This window comes from Narcine bancroftii, chromosome 9, assembly GCF_036971445.1.
Source record: "Narcine bancroftii isolate sNarBan1 chromosome 9, sNarBan1.hap1, whole genome shotgun sequence".
NCBI lineage: Eukaryota > Metazoa > Chordata > Chondrichthyes > Torpediniformes > Narcinidae > Narcine > Narcine bancroftii.
Genome location: NC_091477.1, coordinates 46,954,076 through 46,978,496, shown reverse-complemented (window position 1 = coordinate 46,978,496; position 24,421 = coordinate 46,954,076). Strand labels below are relative to the sequence as shown.

Below are 24,421 nucleotides of genomic sequence, written 5' to 3'. Positions count from 1 at the left end.
CCTCATCGATCATTATTCCCAAGTCCGACACCCACCTCTCCCTCAATCCTTGCAGGCCAAGTTTTGGCTCTCACTTTGAAGTACAAAGTACATTCTGGATATAAATTTCGGAGTTCCTCCCAGTCAAAGTAGCCCTTCCACCTCGTTCCCTTCAGGCAGGGTCATGGTAGGGCCCCATTTTTCCCTCAGGAAGAATTCTAACTGTAGAAGGTGGTGAAAGGTTCCATGAGACAAATCATATTTATCCTTCAGTTGTTCGAAGGACACGAGCAGTCTCTTCTCATAGCAGTCCTCAATAGTTCAGATCCCCTTTCGGTGCCAAATATCCAGAATTTTGTTACCTAAAGCCTTAGTCTAGGCTATTCAATATCTCCTCATAACCTTGCACCCTAATTTCCAGAATCAACATACTGAACCTCCTATGCTCCTCCTACCTCCAAAGTTAGTATACCTTTTCTCAAGCAAGGAGACCAGAACTGCACACAGTGCTCCAGAAGTGGCTTAACTAGTACTGTGCCATTTTAAATGTTATCATTTGATGGCCTGTAGATATTGAACCAGTGATTTTTTTTTTCCTCTCTACCACTCCAAATTGCTCCCAGATTGATTCCACATTTTGCAACTTCAACTCTACATCATCTCTTACTATCACACTCATCTAGTTTTTAAGAGCACCACTGCAACTCCCTTGCTTTCCTACCTATTCTTCCGAATTACCTGATACCCTAGATCAGGGTTTCCCAAACTGGGTTCCGTGAAAAAAAAATAGGGTTCCGGAGAAAAAGTGATGGAGTAATATAGAAGGCTTATAGTAATGTGATACCTTTTTAACAAAAATTTACTTATTTCTTCTGTCCTTAATTGAATTTGTTTCTTAAAGAATCCAAATTTATTTAGGACAGCAGCAAACTGTACACCCACCACCCCTGAAAAAGATAGCGTCATGAGGCCCGATTGTCAGCTGCGCAGAGAACACTTAGCACATAATTTTTAACCAACAAGAATGAGAATTCTTCATGCACTGGTGCAAAGCTAGTGAAGGAGCTGGCCATATCTTACCGATATACCATGTTGACATTCTGCATGGTGATAAGTTTATAGTGTTGATGTTTCTTTTTGTGTGATTATTACAGTACGTTTCCTATTATCTAGAAACAGATCTAACGAAAATTCTCAAATATCCAAAAAAAAATTCAACCGAGACAAGATGTCACAATTCGAAAAAAGTTGAAAAAATTTTACCCACCGTGCTCATGTTCTGACATGTGGTTAGTGCTATTTTGAATCAACAGAGCACTCGTGTACTGATCAAAGATACAGCAGCAAGGGCAAGATTTTACCCAACTGCTCAAGTGGGGCTGACGGAATCAACAGAATTCTCATGTACTATTCAAAGATACACCTCAGGTGGGGGATCTGTCACATAGTTCGTGCCATTGGAATCAATGGAGCTTTCATGTACTGTTCAAAGATAGAGTTTGGTTTGTTGCTGCATTTTGTAAGCAGAGATCATGTTGCTTTTTAGTAAGATTTAAACATTATTTTATGCTTGAAAAACCTGTTATTTGTTCTTGTTTAACTGCAGATAAAAGTGTTCTGTTGATATTACTGGTCTGCTTAAAGAAATTTCTCGATTATCTGAAAAAATCAGGATAACTGAGATCGGTCAGGTCCCAAGCATTTCAGATAATCAATTTAAGTGTGCAATATCGTGAACAATATCTTGATAGGGTTACTTTTTTTCATGCAATGTTTTAATCCATGGATCATTGGATTAAAAAAAGAAACCAAGAGACAGGATAATTCCTCTGAAGAACATACTGAAGTGACACTGTTTTTTCCATGAAGAATCTTCGAAAAAGCCTATATCTGAAAAATCAAGTGTCATGAAGAAAAAGAAGTATGACAACAATTATTTGTTGCTTGGATTCACTTTTGCTGGGAATAAAGAGGCACCAGGTGCACAATGTTTTCTTTTCCTTTTAAAATATCTTTATTGAGTTTAATTTTTTTAAAACATCACATCTAATTGATTTGCTGGAGCATAAAAACAAAAAAAAATTACATTTCAAATAAAACCTTGATTATACATAGTATAAACTGTGTGCAGCACAATGTGTTTTATGTGGTAAAATTCTGTCTGCTCTGCATTCCCCATTACCATTTTCCACATCTTACATGTGCAAAACTGGATTTCGCAGCAGCAAAAACAAAATACAGAAACCAACTTGATGCCACTACAGGCATGAGGATTTAACTATCTAATATTGTCCCCAACATTAAGAAGACCTGTGACGACAAGAAACAATTTCATTCTTCTTATTAAATGTAAACACGAGGCAACAAATAGCTTCAACGTGGAGAATTGGTAAATTTATTTACTTTCTTACTACATCTTTTTTTATATACCTGATGTGGAAAAAGTGACACTTCTTTTTAATCATACATATCTCAAAAAATCTGAAATAATCAGACATTTTTCTTAGCAATACAGTATTATTAGAGGCTAAATAAAAATCCATCAATTTCTTTGAGAATAAATAAATACATGAGAGTATAAAAAAGGATTCCACTTTTTCATCAATTTGTACATTTACACATGCATTATTTAAATTTAAAAATAAAAAGATTAATTCCCAAATCACACTCGTTTCAACCTTTGTTCGAACACAAGGTAAATTCGTTCGTTTATCTCTTATTATTATCATTATTTGCAGGGAGGTTTCTCCTTATTCTAATAATGAAGGAGCACTCTACTTGCGCAAATTGTACATCAAGATTAGGGTTTCACCATTTCCAAGAGCTCCCTAAAAGGGTTTCATGAGCTAAAAAAGTTCAGGATAATTCATTTCCAGTCATCTCAACCCTGCAACCATGTTTCTGTAATGCCACTAAATCATACCCATTTGTGCAGATTTGCACCCTATGCTCACTGACCTTGTTTCAAATGCTACAGGCATTCAATAAAGTGACCTTGCACTCATTGATTGCTCCAGTCTAATTGCAGTGTTACCATTTTTATCCTCTGCATTTCATTTTACAGCCCTTCATTCTTGGCACTCTCTTTTTTAACCTTTGCTTCCATTTCATTTTACCTCCATAGAACATCACAACACATAAAAAAACAGGCCCTTCCACCTTCTCGTCTGTGCTGAACTATTATTCAATCTAAATCCATTGAACTGCACCTAATCCATATCCTCCATACACCCCAATCGATGTACCTATTCAAAATTTTCTTAAATGTTAAAATTAAGCCTGCATTCACCACTTCAGTTGGCAGCTCTTTGTATACTGCCACAACTCTGTGTGAAGAAATTTTCCCTAATGTTCTCCTAACTTCTCCCTCTTCACCCTTTATCCAGATCCTCTGGTTTGTATTTCACAACTTCAGAGGAAAGAGCTGACTTGCATTTACTTTATACCCATTGTAATTTGGTATACCTCCATAACATCTCTAGAAGTCTAATTGATATTGCATCCTTACTATGCCCACTGCTAATCTCTATTAATGTATTATAACACTTTTTAAATATATTCTAAGGAGTTTGTGTAATTGTAGTTTGTAAGTGTAAGAGAACTAGTTTAATTTATGATGTTCAAATCCTGTGAGGATAGAGTAGCAGGCCTGGTTTCAAGATGGCGGTGTGGCAGACACTCACAGCAGCCTCTTGGATATGGTACTATTGTACCTTGCTGTGTTGTAGTCCCTTATGTTCTTTTTGTAACACTTTGGTCTCAGAGCACGTTGTCTATACATATATATAATATATATATATATATAAAACAAATAAAGGTATTTGAACTGGAATTGAAATCTCCTCTCATTCTTTTACAGTCCAGAGAATAAAGTTCTAATTGTTTAACCTTCCCCTGTAACACAGCTCAAGTCCCAGAAACATCCGAGTAAATATTTTCTGCACTCTTTCAATCTTATTGATATCTTTACTGTGGTTAGGTGACCGAAACTGCACACAATATTGGAAATTTGGCCTCACCAATGACTTATACAGTATGCTTCTGATTATCCAAAACTCTCAGGACCAGACGTGTATCAGTTAACTGCATTTTTCGGATAACTGAGAAATGGCTTGAAGCAGCCCAGTAGCATCAGCAGAATACTTGTATCAGCCATCACCGATCCCCAACAACTCCCCACTGCCGTTGCAGAACCTGCCCGAGGTCCCCACTTGGATCCCTGTCACCAACCTGCCTGGGAGCCCGAGGTCCCCATTCCAATCCCAGACACCTCCCCACCATCGTCAAGCCTGGCCAGAAGCCCGATGTCTTTGCTTCAACCCCAGACACCTCCCCACCACTATTGCCGAGCCTGTCCAGGAGCAGGATGTCCCCGCTCCTGCCGCTACCACTCCCACCCTGGTCCGCTGCTGCCCCTGCCCCCACAGTCCGACACTGCTGAAAAATCAGTGCCCCCCACGGTTACCCTAATGCCCACAGATTAGATTTGTTCTGGCGCCAACTCTGGGGACAGCAGAGAACCAAGTACAATGGAGGGTAAAGAAGAAATGGAAAGAAATAGGGGAGGGAGTTACCTGAAATGAAGACAATCTTCCCAAGCGCTGCCTGACCCGCTGACTTCTTCTAATCGCTCATTGATGATACCAAACTGGCGCTGACATGAGCACATTGCGTGAAAACTTTTTTTCAACTTGTGATGTTGTGTTTGCTGAAAATATTTTTCTGATCACTAAGAATTTCAATTCATTGATTTTCAGATAATCAGAAACTTACTTACAACTTTATACCATAATATTCCAAATGCGAGACTCAATACTTTGATTTATGAAGGGCAATATGCCAAAAGTTCTCTTTATGACCCTCTCTACCTGTGACACCACTTTCAAGGAATTATTTATCTACTGCAATCCTCAGTGCCCTATCCTTTATTGCGTCCTACCTTGGTTTGCCCTTCCAAAATGTAACACCTCACACTTGTCAGCATTAAATTCCATCTGCTATTTGTAGCCAATTTTTCCAATTGGTGCAGATCCCTCTTCAAGTTTTGAAAATCTTCCTCATTGTCCACTGCACCTCCAATCTTAGTGTCATCTCTTAAATCGCTGATCCAATTTACCACATCATCTAGATCACACATGTCAAACTCTGGCCCGCGGGCCAAATTTTGCCCGCGATATAATAATATTTGGCCCGCAAGATCATATCAAAAATGTATTAGAGGTGGCCCGCTGGCCGCCGCGCCAGTATAGCGCATGCACAGTAACCGCTGTGTCCCAGGGTGAGAGAGAGAGAGAAAAATCCTGGTCCTTGAAAAGTAGTGGTGGGTGGTTTTATAAACACGCTGTCGTGTCCCCCCACCCACCCCCCCACTGCAGTGTGGCCTGGCCGGTGTCAGGGGAAGCCAAGGCTGCTTCCCAGCGCCCGGAACCCCAGTGGCACAGCGTTTCTTGGAGCTGCAGATGGAGTCGAGACGCCGGAGGGAAGATTGGGGCTCCCCGCCGGGCGATGGGGGCGCCGGCCGCCCTGCGCTTTCCCACCAGACCAGCGGCGGGTGCCCGGAGTACACGTGGAGAGCGAGGCTGGTCGGGCAGGTAGGGTGGAACCCCCCGCCAATCCCGGGAGTGGCGTGGGCTGGATCGGGATTAGCCACGCTCACCTGCTCCTCCACCGCTGACCGGGATCCCAGCGCGGTCCTGAGCGCGGAGACTGCCCTGGAAAGGTCCTGGGACACTGGCACGGAAAGAAGAGCAGGGTCCGTAGAACATTACAGATCAGAAACAGGCCCTTCGGCCCTTTGACTCTACCTCGTGAAAACCCAACTCTGGAGAAACTCAGCAGGTTAAACCGTATCCTTTATCCAGCAGAGAGGTACATGACAATGTTTGGCCCTTGATCCCCCTCATCAATGTGTGAGCGAAAGTCTGTGGTTCTCGTAAAAACACCAGAAGAGAGAAACTCAGCAGGTCAAAGGGGGTCCGGGAGAAACTCAGCAGGTCAAAGGGGGATCCGGGAGAAACTCAGCAGGTCAAAGGGGGATTCGGGAGAAACTCAGCAGGTCAAGAGGGAGGGGTCCGGAAGAAACTCAGCAGGTCAAGGGGGGTCCGGGAGAAACTCAGCAGGTCAAGGGAGGTCCGGGAGAAACTCAGCAGGTCAAGGGAGGTCCGGGAGAAACTCAGCAGGTCAAGGGGGGTCCGGGAGAAACTCAGCAGGTCAAGGGGGGTCCGGGAGAAACTCAGCAGGTCAAGGGGGGGTCTGGCAGAAACTCAGGGGGGGCCTGACCTCGCCAGGACCGTTGCCCACTCCCCCTCCCTGCCGCAGGCCGACCCGCGACTCACGGTGACGGGGCCACTGATCCGCCGAGATGCCGCCCTGCAGCGAGTGCCGATGCCCCCGCACTGTCGTCCAACCCGATTGCCCGCAAACCCCGCCCTCCCGCACACAGGCCTGAGAAAGTATTATGAACTTTATTCTCAGGATAAAACGATCTTCCAATAGTTTCATGTCACAGTGATAAATATATTCCTGGTTAAAAATGGTCCTGCACCTGGATACAAGCTCATTAGGCATAAAACTTGAAAAGTGTGTAAATCAAAGGATATCTGTACCACTGAAAAAAGGGCATGGCAAATAACCCTGCTAGAGTTCATGCCCACAATCAGTCACCCATTTGATTGTTTCAGGAATCATGTTATTCTCCCACATTCTCAACAGCCCTCAGATTTTACTATTCGACAGCACACTAGCAACATTTGACAAATCCTCTATAGAGAAATATTATTTATTGATTATTTTATTTCTCATTTGTTAATGCTTCTGGAAAGAGTTTATCCAAAACTATTATTAAACATTTATTTTAATAAGAAAAAGTTTAACATTACATACGTTGAAAGAAGAGAAAACATGCAGATGTTGTTGAAAATTTTCAATAAATATTTAGTTCGGCCCTTGACTTAGTCCAAGTTTTTAATTTTGGCCCTCCGTGAATTTGAGTTTGACATCCCTGATCTAGATCATTGATATAGATGACAAACAAACAACGGACCCAGCACTGTTCCTTGAGGCACACCTCCAGTCACAGGCCTCCAGTCAGAGAGACAATCATCTGGCTAACACTCACCATGAATATGAATGAACCTTCCTGACTAACATTTGTGTAGGACATTGTTAAAGGCCTCGCCAAACTCCATGCAGACAATATTTTGAACTCCTTTTTGCATTGGTTCCTATCACTACAGACAATAATTCTACTCTGCATTAACAAGTTGAAAATGATCTGTTGACAAGACAGAATTGTTCAAATATTAAAATTCACACTCAATATCATCAACAGTTTTCACCATCAAAATTTAAGTATTAATTTGTACATTTGTTTTATGATTTTCACAAATAGGCCTCTACTTTTCCAACCATTCAATGATTTTGACAGGGAATGCGGTTTTCCTGGAAATGTACTGATGCTTTTTAGGTTCTGTAAACAACATAATAAATGAGCCACCAAGTCTACGTAGCAGGGGTAAAACACAGGATTCTGTTGACACAGTGGTTAAGGGAAAAAACACACAAATGCTGGAGAAACTCAGAAGGTCAAATAGTGCCTTTATGTAGCAAAGGTAAAGATTCATCACCAACATTTCAGGCTTGAGCCCTTACATTCTTTTTTGGTTTTTTTTTGTAGAAATGGGCGGTGCGAGGATGGGAGAAAATTAGGTTGGTGGCCATGGTTGGGGGGCCGGGGGCAGAGTTGATGAGATGAGAGATGGTATTGGAGACGGTGGCTTGATGGGTGACGGTGAGGTCCTGTGAAAGGGGTTGATAAGAGGAGGTGTCTGAGTGCTGTCGACTGGCCTCAGCAAGGTAGAGTCAATGTAGCAAATCAATTTTGTGACAAACTCATCTAAAATGAATTGTAAATCATAAAAATGGTTAAATTCTGAACATGAGATTTTTCCTCAAACAAATTTGCTGCTGTCTACATCAAAGAACATTTTTAATCATCTATCAGTGTCCGAGTTAATGACTCACATTCACTCTGCTAGAACAACTCAAATCACCAAGGCTCCTTGGACACTATTTTCCTCACATTAAGCCTTATTAAGTGTATTTCACTAATGCTCTCTAATGCCTATAATCAAGGGTTACAGGCAGTGCTGTGGAATTGAGGCCAGTGCAGATCAAACTGAGCCAGCAGAGCAAGCTTTCAGGGCTTTATTGCCAACTGATTTTTTTTTTTTAAAAAGGATAAAAGTTGAATATTTCTCAGAAGATAATGGAATAATTAGCATCTATGCAGGGTCCAACACCTGTAAACACACAAACATGGAATCATTTGATGGCCTCAAAAAAAAACCTAGATTATTTTGGTGACAAACAAAAATAAAAATCAAGCAATTTAAAAAATAGAGTAAAGAAAAAGTGTTCTGCAATGCTAACTTTCTGATGCTTAGGAAGCTAACTGGAAAATCATCTGGATTTTTGTTGCCTTAAGGTTATTTTGCATTTTTCAGCTTTGTTTTACCTCCCCTAAATATTTCTAAGACTGCTTGTGACAGAGTATATTAAAATACTATTTAATTCAAAATGGCATTCTGAGACGCTTAAAAATTAGCTTCCTGTTCAATATACTCATCATCAAAATTTCCTCCTTTTCTTTTGAAATCGCACCTACCATCCTATACAAAATTCTAAACTGAACTCAATATGTGGGGAAACTATCTCCACTTTCTATCTGAAGCTCTGGTTGCCCTGATTCTTCCTCATTTTTCTGACTTTAGGTTCCTTACATTTAAGAAAAAATAGGGTTAATCTGTTAATGTCAAATCAAACATGATTATCAGAATGAAACAACCAGCTTCCATTTCATCATGGTGGGAACGGAAACAGTGGAATTAACACCATATTTGCAATCTAAAAATCTACACCAGAGGAATTTAAATCATCTGCAATTTAGAGGAAAGAGAAAGTGTCAATAATAATAACCATGAAATTATGGGACTAAATCACAAAATTGACCTTCAAGAGAATACATTTACTCTCTTAATCCAGTCATGCCCCATGTGGTTGACTCCTAAATACCCTCTCTGGTTACTTGCACACAACTTAATTGCACCATTACATCTGTGTTTACACACCACAATGATTCAAGTGATGGCAATGAGGAACATGCTATTTTTGCCAGCAATATCCAGATGCTGGGATCAGATTTGCTTATATTCTATATAGTAAAAATCCTGTTATCTGTAAATTCAAGCAACCAGCAACCTCAAACAACTGGCAACAAATAAATAAATAAAGATTTAAATTAATGCAAATTAATAAATTGAAATTAAAGTTTAAAATTGTAAAAGTAAATGTTTTCTTAACTAACACAAAGCTGTGAAAATGGGAGAAAATGTTCAGCCAGCAGAGAGCCTTGGTCATTCTTTGCTTGTAGCAGCTGTTTGAATAAAATTGTGTTGGAATAAAATGGTGGCGCCCAGGATGAAGAGCTGGTTAATGCCGCTCACTATTGGGGTGACTCTTTTAAAGAGTCTCCTTATCCCTGCTTAGTAAGAATCTTTATCTTCATTAATATATTAAGTATATTAATTAGTAAGGCTTTATCTGTAAACTTGGGGGAGCAAATTACATCTTTCAGGTGGCTCTGTTGAGGGGGAGGAACCTATAGATGCAGTGATAGTTAAATCTTTTCAAAGAATGTAACTGAAAAAGTAAAATGCTTTAAGATCCATATTCATGCAAGTTAAGTTTGTTTATTGCAAATGAAGTATTTTTGTCTTTTAAACTGTTTATTCTTAATGCAGGTGTATTAGTTTGGCATTGTTAAGAGTGAGTCTCGAGCAGCAGAGGGTTTACCGTAAATAATTTCTTTTTTTTTAAACTGAAAGTATTTTCATTGTTATGTTACAAAGGAATTGACAAAGACAGGTTGATATGCATAGACATTCTCTGTCCTCCAATTTCCATGGATTCAAAACTACTCAGCAACTTTTCAAATTTCCAATAACCAGAAAAGATACAGATTTCACATTTCCTGCATGCGTCATGGATAGAGCTCTTGCAAATTTTGTTTCCTTCAGACACAAACATTCAAATAGTTTGTGTCTTAAAAACTGCATCTGTTTCAGACATGGAATAGCACAGCATAGAATGCCAAATTTATGACAAATTAAATAATAATTTTGTATTTTGACCTACAAAATCAAAATTTTTCCAAAAATACATTCAAAGTAGACATTGAATGGGAGAAAATTGGAATCAGGGAAGCACATATCACGCTATGAAAGTCAAAGCCAGGTCAAATATAGCTCACTCTAATGTAAACTATCAATTTTCAGTTATTAATACAAGATCATATTTTAAATTAATATAGTTTAGACATTTTTTGCACCACTCTCTCAAGTCAGCCAATTTATCCAAGGTGTAGCTGAATTTACAAGGTCAGAAGAGTATAATTCATGACACTTGCTTGACCAAGATTAACTTTGTATTTGGAAAACCTTTTACTGTCCCACCAATGGAATATGCTTCAATGAAGGCAGCATTGGTCAAATGGCTAATCTTAAAGTCCATTATTTGCATTTATTAAAAAAATACAGATATAACATAGCAACAAAGCCCTTCCAGTCCATGATCCCGCAAAGCCCAAATATACCACATGACCAACTAACTGATTAATCCCGAACATTTTTGGAACATGGGAAGAAATGGGAGGACCTAGAGAAACCCTGGCAGGCACACATGGGGAGAATTTTCAAGCTCCTCACAGATAGCACCGGATTCAAACCTGGGTCACTGGCGCTATAAATAGCACTACGCTAACTGTGCCAACCTTTGGTGAAATGAGCTGTTCCCTTTCCAAACTATCCATCCAAGTTGCTCCAGTATTCCTTCATAAGCAAGCCACCTGATCCAATCTGGCATAATTCAGCAGGTCAAGCAGCAGGGTAAAAAGAGTTATTAATATTTCAGACAGGAACTTTTTTGATGAAAGGTTCTGGCCCAAAATGTTGACAATTCTTTTTCTCCAATGATGTTGCTTGACTTGTTAAATTCCTCCAGCAGATGGTTGTTCCAGATTCCAGCATCTGCAGTCTGCTGTGTGTCTCTGATCCAAAGAACTAATCTTACAGTATCTACGACTCTTGACAACTCCAATAACTGACGTAAATTTAATGCCTCAACATTTGACTTACTTTTTTTTTTTAAAAACTCAACATGTCATTCTTTGACCACCCACTGTGGCAAACTATAAACCATTTATAAATTCCTTCAATAATTTTGCTAGTTCATTCATAAGCTTGAAACCATTGATGAAATGGCATCACTTCTTTATATGTAATATCTCATACTTATCATAACCAATGTAGCCAAATCTATCATCGAACATTTGGTGCATCGAACAACCAATACCAACCCCTGTAAAATAAGAGAAGCTTGCATTCAACTCATCAATCTATACTCCACATATTAAGAATAGATAAGATCATGGACTAATTGCTTTCAATTTACCATAAATCCATGGACCAGTTTGATGGAAATGATAACTCAAGATTCTATTCAACTCAAAAGAAATAAAGATTTTCCACTGTGAATGAGGTAATCAATTCCTTTTTCTTTGCCAAACAGATGAAGCCTTTTCTCAATGAATATCTCACACATAAACGTGAGCCAGCAAGACACTGTACTGCAAATGTTGATTATTTCTTCCTATCCTTGGCCAATTATAGTATTTCTATTCTCAGCCCATCTAATCAAATCAATGAAGATTCTGAATTGAATACACCATCTTAGAACCTATTGCATCAACTGAGAAAATTTGGCATGTCACTTGCATCCCTGAACAACTTCATCATTAAAATTATTTTGTTAGGGTGCATCACCATGTTGTCTGGACCTGCTCTGCTCAAGACCTCAAGTAACTGCTGTGTGCTGTAAATGCAGCTCAAATCATCACACAATTCCTCCCCCCCCCCCCTCCCCACTTCTATATTCCCACTGCTTGGAAAAGAAGCAAACATATTAAAAAACCATCTCAACGCAGCATACTCTTTCCCCCCCCCCTTTATATTTAATAAAAAGAGTCAGGAATAAGATTCATAAGGATGAGATCACAAGGACAGTTTATTTCCCAGCATTATCTGACTCCTGATCAAACCTCACCTTGTAAAATTATGTTGCCTTTGCTCTGTTTCCACTAATTTCCATCCAATATGGCACAATTGGTGTAGTGGTTAGCGCAATGCCTTTACAGCACCAGTGATTGGGACTGGACTGGGGTTTGAGTCCCGCACTGTCTGTAAGGAGTTTGCACATTCTCCCCATGTCTGCGTGGGTTTTCTCTGGGGGTTCTACTTTCCTCCTACCATTCAAAATGTACTGGGGTGTAGGTTAATGGGGTGTAAATTGAACAGCATGGACTCATGGGCCAAAATAACCTGTTACCATGCTGTATGTCTAAATTTAAATTCTGCACTTCTGTATAGTAGACATCATATTGCTGTACTATGTATGGTACGTCCAGATGAATTTTTTGCAAAGCAAACTTTCTCGATGCACCTTGGTACATATGACAATAAAATGAACTGAATCACTCTCAGATATATTGCCCACCATATTCAAAAACCCACTAATAGAGATCAACTAAGGAACAACAACATTCCACGTTTCGACACCTGTCCATGGGGTAGTCTACAGACATGCCACAAATAAGATTGATTTGTTAACTAAGTGAAAACTAGTTTCTTACCACCAGATTGTTAGAATCAACAAAACAAAGTTGTAATTAACCCAAACACATCCATTGTCTTTACAATAAAACTGGTACTTTGAGTCAGCCTGTTGCTAAATTAATTTTCACCAACATCATCAACAAATATATGAAATATACCAGAATGAATTATTTGTTGGATGAATTTCAAAAGGCCCACCATACCTATTAAAGCTGTAGTAAAGCGGTTCAATGACAAAGGTTCCTCATACACAGGTCCATCATGGCCAAATTCTATCTCACTCCTCACAAAGTCCCTAAAAAGTAAAGAAAACAAATACAATATGAAAATTTCAATCAAATCCATAGAAAAGGCTTCACTCCTGGCTCAGCAAGGTGATATATGGGCTTACATTCTATAGATCTGTCAGCATCAAGTTCCTAACCCGTTAACCCTATTTTCTTCGGTGAGACTCTGTGGTTAGAGTACCCTTGCATCTGTCAATGCCCAAAGGTTGGGATGGGGCATGGGTGTAGATAATGTCCCACCCACAAAAGAAAACTGAATTAAATAAGCCCAGTCAGCTGTGAATCTGTCACAAGTTTTAAACATCCAAAAAAATGCAAAAAGAACATTTAAAAAATGAACTCTTTATAAATGTTCATGTGCACAAGCTGAAACAAACATAGTAGGGAATACATTAGTAAGGGGTAAAAGGCTAATAGGGATTCAAAGAACATTTCAACATTGAAATGAATGAAAAAGCAAGATTAAAAGCAATGCAGTTATATCCAACTGAATAATAGTGTTGAGCGTTAAATGCCAAACTTTAGTCGATAAAGAGCATCCTGATGTATGCGTCTTTGCTGTCCAGGTGTTCCAGGGATTCGTGTAGAGCTACTGAGATGGCATCTCCCATTGACCTGCTGCTGTGGTAGGCAAATTGGAAAAGAACCATGTCGCCGCTCAGCCAGGAGCTCATATGCTTCAGCACCAGCCTCTCAAAACACCTAATCTCTGTGCATGTGAGTGCCACTGGTCAAGTAGTCATTCATGCAGATTACCACGTTCTTCTTGGGTACTGGTACGATTGAGGCTTGTTTGAAACAGGCAGGATACCACACCCTGCAGGATTGAGATGTTGAAGATATTCAGGAATATATAGGCAAGTTGGTCAACACAGGTTTTCAGTACTCCATCTGGACTGAATGCTTTCCTTGGAATCACTCTTCTGAAGGCAGTACGTTATCCTCAGATACCGACATGATAGGATCATCAGGGAACATGGGGTGCAGAGTGATTCTTTCTTGTTCTGGTGACCAAATCAGGCATAGAAGGCCTTGAGTTCATCTGGGAGGTAAAGCTTTGCTGTCCTCAACCAAACTAGATTTGGTATTAAAGTAGGTTAAAGTAGATTTAGGCCCTGCCACAGCTATGGGAAATAGCTTTGTTGTTTCCATTCTCATCCAGAGTCTTCACTTTGCCCAGTGATGGCTTTCCACAGATCGAGCCTGCTCCTTGTGTAGGGTTCTTGATCTCCAGATTTAAATGCCCATGATCTGACTCTCAGCTGGTTCCAGCTTTCATCATTCTTCCAGGGTTTCAGGTTGGGGAAAACCCTGAATAATTTGGTGGGGACACACTCTCCCTCAGCTGTTTTGATTAAGTATGAAACTGCCCTGACATAATAAATCAGATCATCAGCTGAGTTCTAGAACACCACCTAATCCACTGACTCGAAGCAGTCCTATAACTATTCTTCAGTCTCCCGCAACCTCTTTCTGGCCATCTTGATCTTTGGAACCTCTCTTTTTTGGCTGTGTCTGTACGAAGGAAGGAGAACAGCCATAATGAAGTCTTTGGAATGTACAGTTGGCCTCATCTTGGTGTAGCAGTGATCAAGTGTGTTGGGGGCTCTGGTACAGAAGGTTACGTGCTGGTGATAATTGGGTAGTGTTTCATTGAGACAGGCCTGGTTAAAATCATGAACTAGGAAATGTAGTGCATCAGGCTGGGCCATTTCTTGTTTACTGACCATATCATGTAGCTCTGCAAGTGCCTGTTGCTAATCTGCATCCAGAGGAATATGAACTCTGGTGTGAATCACTGATGAGAACTCAGGGGAGAGAGAAGTTTGCTCTAAGAAGTGGAATTGGAGGTCAAATTTTTCCTCCATGTGCTCCGGTTTCTTCCAACCCTTCAAAATGTATGGGGATTGTTGGTTAATTGGGGTATTGGAGGTTCATGGGCAGAAAGGGCCCTTACCATACAGTATGTCTATTTTTTTTTAATTAATGGAAGTTGCCTATACAACTCAATCCTTTTCTCAAAGTGTCAAAACACGTACACTTTCTTTGTGCAAGGATACATGGATTATGAATAGTGGTCGATATTTTGTTAACTTTCACACCTAACTGAGCTACCTACTGCATAACAGAGAGATTCACTCAAATGACAAAAACTACAAGAAGCACCCAACTAGATTTTGAAGGATTTTGAATTCCACTCAATCGCATCAGCAAATGAGTTATTGCGGCTGAACAGAAAATGTACCTATAATATGTAGGACATATAATTAAGATGAGAGTGGGAAAGTTTAAAGGAAACCGGAGGACAATTACAATAAAAATCCTGGTACCCAGTATTCAACCAACCAGAAATCTCAAGCAATCAGCAAAATAAATCAAGGAAAATAAATTAAAAAAATTAAAATGAATAACAAATAAAAAATTTAAAATTGTTCTCTAAATTAACGTATTTGTGAAGATGAAAGCAAATATTCAGCCTTGATCATGCTTTGCTCATAGCAACTGTTTCAATTAAGTTTTAATAAAGTTTGTATAAAACAGCATCACCCAGGATAAAGGTTGATACTGTTTGCTGTTGGAGTGACTCTCTTTAAGTGTCTCTTTATCCCTGTCTAACAATATGCTTCATCTTTATTAGATTGATATATAGAACCAGGTGTTACAATATATCAACCTAATAAAGATTAGGTGCTCAAAGTATATTGGTAAGGCTTTATCTGTAAACTTGGGAGAAGCAGGGGGGGTTAATTATGATATTATTGTTAGTCTTTCGAGTGGCTCTGTTGAGGGGGAGGAACCTGCAGATGCAGTGATGGCTAAATTTTTTCAAAGAATGTAACTGAAAATAAAGTAAAATGCTTTAAAGTTTATATAATCATGGCAGTGAAGCTTGTTCAGTGCAAGTACAGTATTTTTGTCTTTTAAGCTGTTTATTCCTAATGTAGGTGCATTAGGCATTGTAAGACTGAGTCTCAATCAACTGGAAAACTCACTTAATTGGCATCTATCAATCCCCTTAGGCGCTGGATACTCAAGTTTAAAAAAAAATTTATGCACAAAGTGATAGGTGACTGGAATAGGCTGTCTGATGTAGAGGTTGAAGACAGACAGTAAAATTTAAGAAGCTTCTGGAAAGATATGAACATGCAGGGAATGGAGGGATATGGATTATATGCAGACAGAAGAGATTGAAGTTTAATTTTTTGCAGATAGTGCAATTTGAAGGGCCTGTTCCTGTGCTCTGATGTTCCATATTTTATGTTTGAGCTGCAAACAGCTCAAGTAAATCACTAAGCAGACAAAAATTGCTGGAGGAACTCAGGAGGACAGATAGCATCCATGGTTAGAAATAGTCAGTCAACATTTCAGGTCTGAAACCTTTATCAGGACATCAAGTAAATCAGTGTTTTTCTCAGCAAATCAGTAAGCTTTGTCAATATAGCATAATGGATAGGGCTAATTATCTCTATGTGATGTACACTATGTTTGTTGGAGAATGCTAGAAAATAAAACAATACACAAGCTTTGGCAATACTTTGTCCCCTAGTGATCAAAATTATAGTATAGTGGAATCCCCATGATCTTGAATTCTATCAACCGGAAATAAACAACCAACAGAAAATTCAAAGAAATAAATAAATCTCAAGTAAATAAGATAGACCCCATGGGTCACGCATAGGTTTTCCCTGCTGAACTAGCAATGCCCCTCAGTGCACACACATTTTTTTCTCTGTTGTCACTTGCGTGAAGGTGAGCTGGATTGTCAGCATGAGGAAGGTGTTCCAAGGGCCTGACCCGGACACTTTTGTGGGGGTGAGCCAAGATGTCAGTATGAGGAAGGTACAGCGAGGGAGTGATTGGAACACTGCATGGAGGTGAGTCGGGTTGTCAGCAAAAGAAAGCTGCGCCAAGGGCCCCGGCAGCTGTTTGAATAAAGTTTCAAGAAAGTTATGTTGAAATGAAAAGCTGGCCGATGCTGGAGCAACTGTCTCAAAGCATCTCCCTATCTCTGCCTATTAAGAACCTTTATTAGTAAAGGGGAAGGGGTTTAATTATGACAGCAGTACGGTTAGCGTAGCAGCTAGTGCAATGTTGTTATAGCGCCAGTGACTGAGGTTCAAATTTAAATTTTGTAGGTTACGGGAATTACCTGATTAAAGTGAACTTTTCATAATTAAAGACTACAATACTGATTTTTTTGAGATTACATTTTGCACTGTCTTTGAAACAGTGTATTCTTAGAGCAGGTGTATTAGTTGGGCTCATGTAAGAGTCTCAGTCAACCGTAAAATTTGCATATCCAACATCCACGATCCCCTTAGGTGCTGGATAATGGGAATTCTACTGTAGATTGGCATTTCATGCTCTGAATATATCCACTCAATACATGCAATTCACAGCAGAAACGGTACCATTCAAATCAATTGGCATAAAATATAAAGAATAAAAAGAACATTTAATTAATTCAACGATAGACAATAATAGATTTAGTAACGATGAGATAAATTATTTTGAGTAGACTTGTTGAAAGCTTCATTTCATCAGGCTCATGGGTTTCCTGATAACTTACACAGCATTTTGGTGGAAGGAGGACTACAGTGAAAATCCAAACTACTGGTTATTTTTTTTTGTAATTCGCACTATGAATTGTATCAGCCAAAATATTTACAGATCTATCTCTTTAAATATGCACAGTAATATTTTCTCTATTTTTCCCCCATCCCTCCCCACCCCCCTCCAAAACCACAAACTACTGGTTATTAAAATATACCCATGAGAAACATTTTTTTTCCAAAAGCAGCTTTTGTTCCATCCAAGCCTTTTGAAGCTTCTCAACTCTCCAGTTCTTCTTGTACTTCCTAAGCCACACATGTCAAACTCAGGCCCGCGGGCCAAATTTGGCCCATGATATAATTATATTTGGCCTGTAAGATCATATTAAATATGTATTAGAGCTGGCCCGCTGGCCGCCGCGCCAGTATATTTAAGTAGTATATTTAAGCAGCTAATACTACAAATCCCAGAATGCTTTGCAAATGCGTTGGCGCCGGCCCGTCAGCCCGCTAATCGCCCCCACCTCCTCTCTTTACTTTCATTAGCATCTGCGACCTGTTGCCCAACTCACACGTAATAAACCCCTTACGAAAAATGGCTAAACGAAAGACAGGAAACAGGACCTTTCAAGACAGGTGGGAGGCAGACTAATGTTCATCATTTTAAAAGACAAACCTGTTTGTCATTGAAGCAAGTTGTTATTTTTTTGACTTGTTGGCTTGTGAAAAAAAATACATTTAAAAGGAGCTTAAAGGCTATAGAGAAATTTTATTTATTGAATATTTTATTTCTCATTTGTTAATGCTGCTTCTGGAAAGAGTTTAACCAAAACTATTATTAAACATTTATTTTAATAAGAAAAAGTTTAACATTACATATATTGAAAGAAGAGAAAACATGCAGATGTTGTTGAAAATTTTCAATAAATATTTAGTTTGGCCCACGATGTAGTCCAAGTTTTTAAATTTTGGCCCTCTGTGAATTTGAGTTTGACACCCCTGTCCTAAGCACTCCCCACTCCAACACTTTCTTTCTCTACTCCTAATACTTGTTGTTTCTCTGATCTCCTTTCTGTGGACCTTTTGTTGCTTTTTCTCTCCTCGCCATCTTCCATGCTCCTTTGCTGTTTCCTCATTAGCACTTCCCAATGACTATGATCCCTCTAATATCCTTTATTTTTAAAGCAGTTTTGAGCCTCCTTCTGATTGGTCAGGGAAAAAAAACTATTTTAATTGAATGATTCAATCAAGGTTAGGCTTGTGTTGAAAAACTGCATCTCAATAATGCACCATTGCTTAGGCATTCATTTCAGATGAAACGAATACAAGATACGAAAACTCTGTCACCTCAAACACCACTCCAGACCCAAAATGACCCACCACTCCAGACCAAAGAACTACCCAGATTAATCACAGTACAAGGTCTATAGCCTCACCAATCACAGCTCTTCAAGTGCACATCCAAGTTGTTTTTGAAAATAAGACTAGGACTTTTGCCTCCACCACTCTTTCAAACAAGCTTTTCCAGACACGTACCATTTTTAAAAATAAAGTTGTTTCCCTCATCTTCTTCCCATTTTTTTTTTCATTCAAATATTAGCAACTCATGCTACTGATCAATCAATAATAAAACAATGATCTCATAGGACCAACAAGGGAAACCAGATGGAAACCAAATGTGGGCCAGATCTGGTTGGTTGCACTACAACTTTCGAGCAGAATTTAGGCAAGTTTGCCACATGCAATTTCTTTGAAATATAAAATTCTCAACCAAAAGGATTAAAAAGAATTCAAATGAAGTTACAAAATTTAAACTCTCAGCCCAAGGAAGAGGCAATGTCATTAAATATATTTAAATCACAGATAGACTTTTGCACAGGAGGGGGCTTCAGGGTTTTGGGGAAAGAGCAGGAAGGTGAAGCTGAGCACCAGCAGATCAATCATGTGCGGCAGACCAGTCTTGACATGTCTGATGGTTGACCCCTATTCCAATTTCTTATTTTCTTATGGTCAATCATTTATTCGAATGAATGAAAGTGATTAACAAGAATTTTCACATCATTTTCTAATACTTCAAAAATTAACAAAGGATTCCATATTCTTCATTTTGACCTGCATTTTCCTTCATATACTGACCTCCTGTTTCCCTCAAATGATCTCAAAACGCACTATGCACCAGAATTTAGCTTTATCAGCAAATGTCAGATGTTTATTGTATGGGTTATACAAAAAAACCAAATTAAAAAGATTCCAAGACAGATCCTTAGGACTCACTGCCCAAAAGAAAATTTTGCCTTTTTTGTGACCTATCCATGTCTAGATCAACTCCACTAGATCCCTCCAAGTGTTTCTTTGTGGTTACCCATTGGTTTCCTCTGGCAAATTATTTAAGATCCATCCACTACTTTAAACATTTTGGTTGGAACAGTGAAATCCTTGATTTCAGAATGTAATCCTTCTTGTCAAAGATCTTTTAAAAAATGTTTAATTTTTCTTCACAAAATCTAATCATTGATACCAGTTTTCAGCCGTATTCTTTTGAAATACAAACCAGATTTATAAAACTACTTAAATAATATACTTTGCCACACAACCTACATGCATCCAACTGCTAAAAATGAGTTTCATTCTATTCATAAAAACAAAGCTCCTATATTTCCATTATATCAAAGACATGACATTCCAGACCATTGTATATTTTTGAAAATAAAGCAAATCAAACCAAAAAAGTAATAATCAGTGATGACATCCATTTCACTCAATTATCTGCAGCATCAAATGGTTAGACAATAAATACTGGTACAATAAATGCATGAGCAGGTTATTCAGAATCAGAATCTATGGTCATGAGCAAGTCATGAAATTTGGTGTTTTGCGGCAGTATTGTCGGGCAAACGTACATAACCATCTTGCAACAATATATTAAAAAAATAACAATAATAGGGCACAAAGAATAAGGCAGAGTCCTTGGTTCATTGATTGTTCAGGAATCTGATGGCAGCAGAGAAGAAACTGTCCCTGTGCCGCTGAGTGCTCGACTTTAGGCTCCTGTACCTCCTTCCCGATGGTAGCAGAGTGAAGAGGGCCTGGCCTGGGTGGTGGGGGTCTTTGAGGATAGAGGATTCTTTTTTAAGACACCGACTCGTGTAGGTGTTCTTGATGGAGTGAAGTCTGGTGCCTGTGATGTTGCAGTCTGAGTTAACAACCCTCTGGAGTTTATTCTTGTCTGGAGAGTTGGCACCTCCACACCAGGTAGTGATGCAACCAGTGAGAATGCTCTCCACAATACACTTGTAGAATTTTTACGAGAACCTTCAGTGACATACCGAACTGCCTCACACTTCACAAAGTATAGCCACTGACAAGTCTTCTTTGTGATTGCATCAATGTGGAGGCTCCAGGACAGATCCTCTGAGATATTGACACCCAGGAATCAAATGTTCTTGACCCTCTCCCCTACTGTGCCCTCTATGTGGGCTGGGTTGTGCTCCCCCAACTTCCTCCTGAAGTCCACAATTATCTCCCTGGTTTTTCTGATGTTGAGCACAAGGTTGTTATTGTTACACCATTCAATGAGCTGATCTATCTCCATCCTGTCTGCTTCCTCATTGCTGTTTGTGATGCTGCCGACAACTGTGGTGTCATTGGCAAACTTGTAGATGGCATTGGCATTGTGCCTGGCCGTACAGTCATGGGTGTATAAGGAATAGAAAAGTGAGCTAAGCCCGCATCCTTGAGGTGCACCTCTGTTGGAGGAGACATTGTTTCCAATTCGTACTGACTAGTCCTCCAATGAGGAAGTCAAGGATCCATTTGTGGGGATGGGGAGTGGTGCAGAGGCGCAGAGTTTGTAGCTTATTGAGCAGCACTGAGGGAATAACGGTGTTGTCAATGAAGAACAGCTGTATGTACAAGTTGCTGTTTTCAAGGTGATCCAGAGATGAATGGAGAGCCAGCAATATTGTGTTTGCTGTGGGTCCAGGCTTTTCTTTGGTATGTGTTAATCTTGGTCATGACCAGCCTCTCAAAGCATTTTTGACTGCCATTATTCCTACAGCACAACAAGCGTACTATTGGCTATAACACCCTTGGTCAGGACACACTCGTAAAAGCTGCAATAGAAATCTATTGTTAATTTGATTTCAGACCTACATTTGGGGCAAAAAGAAAAATAAGATAGTTTTCAAAACTGAAAGCATCACCTTGCTAATTTCATTCAATTGTATCCACAAGGAAACAGGAAGAGGAATAAAAACAAAACACAGGAACAGAAACTTGAAGAGGAACTTCACAATCAAAGTTAAACCACCAAAAATAGCAAATACAAAAGCAGAAAAAAAAACATTCAGATGGAACAATTTTCATTTATGCAGAATTTTCAAAATAATAAAGCTGGATTTGGAAGAGAATTCTCAATTTTAAAAAAGGGTACAGAGATACCTTGTATAACACTGTTTTGAACAGCGCTGGTTTTGATATAATGTGATTTATTTTAATATACTGTAGTAATAACCAAAAATGGTTAAATTTTATTAATATTGCATTATCAACAGTGGCAAAATTTAACACGTCAACAACAATGCTCGCTACGTTCATTCAACTTCATTATTGCTTTACTGATTTCAGTATCGCTCTACACTGAGCAGAAAGGTCATGGCTGCTCTATAATATTTTAATTGTGTTGCATAGAAGTTTACCTTTACAAACAAGAGCAGTGGAAAAAAAAGGAAATGCGGTGAAGGTGATACATGTAATAAGCATAAATGGCTAACTTTGGAAAAGAAACTGGAAATTATTGAGCAACATGAAGATGGTGCATCATTTGCTAAAAAGGCACAAGAGCAAGGCATGAATAAATCTTCTGTTCAAATTCTAATCAAGAATAAAGATAAAATTGAAGAACTTGGAATGGCAACAGCATCCTATATGACTAAAGTGATTGCTAGATAGAAATTTTGCAATGGAAAATATGGAACACCTTTTAATGATGTGGATTGAAGATTGCAACCAGAAAAGAATTCCATCAAGTCAAAAGCAATTCAAGCTAAAGCAACAAGTCTCTATTGAGCATTAAAAGAAAATGGAAATGAAGGGAAAACTTTTTCAGCAAGTTGTGGCTGGTTTTACAACTTCAAAAAAAAATTTGCATGAGGCTCCATCCTGTTCAAATTACAGGCAAATCTGCAAGGGCTGATAATGATGCAGCTGCAAGCTTTCCGACTGAACTAAAAGAAGTGATCGACCAAGGAGGCTACAAAGATGAGCACATTTTTTTTAATGCTGACGAAAGTTATTATTTTGGAAAAATATCTTTGTTATTTTTCCTTTTTCTATATACCTTTTAAATATTTTATGCACATGTTTGCATAAGGGTTCTAGGTAAAAGAATAAATAATTATTGGACTGGAACGTATATTGTAAGAATGCTTTGAACAGTGGAGTTTTCCATAACACTGCACTTTTTTGGAATGTTTTAACCATGTTATACAAGATATCCCTGTGAATTACAACTTTTTCTTGCTTCAGAGACAAAGCCTTACCTGCCGAAAATTCAGTTTATGTTTCAGATCTTAATGTCGTGGGAGCTGAAGGCACAGCCCCCAATAATGCTATATCCGATTTCAGGATATCAAAAAGTTATTGCATTGCAAGAAATTTCAGCGATGGGTAGAATCAAGATGTTTGAGCTGAGGCAATGCTCAACAGGAACTACAGATTGCCAAGCTTAATACAAATGAATGACTACATTGTTGGTAGTTTAGACCAAGTTTTAGATGACCAAATTTACAAGAGGAAGCTCAACATTTAACTCACTATGCATAACAATAAAAAAAACCTGAGGTTTCAGTTGTCAACATTAAGACCAAGCTGGGAAACAATATAGAACACCATTTTGGGTGACTAATAGATCGTTTGAAGTTTACTAATTAACTCAAGCCATAGATTCAACCAAGGCTCCTGTACAAACTACAGATAATTTGTCCTTTTGTATTGATACCTTTTACCTTGTATTTCCCCAATAATTGTCAGCATTCAAAACAACTCATGAAATGCTGAGGAACAGTTTCTATCAGGCAAGTCATCCATTCAGTCAGTTAAAACCAGATATCAGAACAAACAAATCAATGTCAAACATTGAATACATCCTATTTAAATTCTTTGCAAGCAATAAATTTCTTAATAAGCCTTACCTGGAAATTTGATGACCAGCATACAGAAGTAGTGCAGTCAAAACGTACAAATACAGCTGGACTAAGTGCTGCCGAGGCAAGGTTAGAAGCACGAGACTTATTATATATCCTGAAAGACAAAGAAAATTATTTAATGGTGTGAATAACAGCCATGCACCAAAGTGCATGAATATGCATTTTGGTAAAAGGAACTTGAACTTGGATGGAGAGCCACAGCATGATCTGAGTTTGCACAAACCTGAGTGCTCTTGCGCACGAACCACTCATAGCGAGTAGGTGCTGCAAATAGCAAGGAAGGTAAATGGCATATTGGCCTTCTCTGCAAAGGGTTGAAGTTTAGAAATGCTGCAATTGAACAGGATGTTCATGAGGCTACGTCTGGAGTACAATACTTCTTGGTCCCTTTTTTAAGAAAGCAGTGACTAGTATTCGAAGCTAATTCCTCAATGAGAGTGGGTGTAGCAGTTAAAAAAAAAAGCTAAACAGTTTTTTAAAAACCTGTTAATATACAAAAGTGCTGGAGCAACTCAGCAGGTCTCACAGCATCCAATGTTTCGGGCCTGGGCCCTTCTTAAGTATGAGCTAAAAGCAGGCTGGCGCCTGTATAAAAAACTTGGGGGAGGCGAGGAAAGAAGGGAGAAAGAGCAGGAGGACAGGCGAACAGCTCATAAGTGGACATGATA

The 24,421-nt window shown here is 39.0% G+C and overlaps 1 protein-coding gene across 3 annotated transcripts in view; it reads right to left on the bottom strand.

Annotated features, from left to right (window-relative positions):
- Nucleotides 1–24,421, bottom strand: part of rnf145a (ring finger protein 145a) — an 86,050-nt gene that overhangs the window by 48,058 nt on the left and 13,571 nt on the right. Inside the window, exons 2-3 of one of the 3 annotated variants that reach the window (XM_069898990.1) lie at nucleotides 23,739–23,847; nucleotides 12,911–13,002 (exon numbers count right to left, since the gene is read on the bottom strand). The exons of 1 other annotated variant lie outside the window; for it this stretch is intronic. In XM_069898990.1, coding sequence (XP_069755091.1) covers nucleotides 12,911–13,002; nucleotides 23,739–23,847 — 201 coding nt within the window. Of the gene's footprint in view, nucleotides 1–12,910; nucleotides 13,003–23,738; nucleotides 23,848–24,421 lie in introns of those variants that run through there. One more of the 3 variants, XM_069898992.1, reaches the window with a different exon arrangement.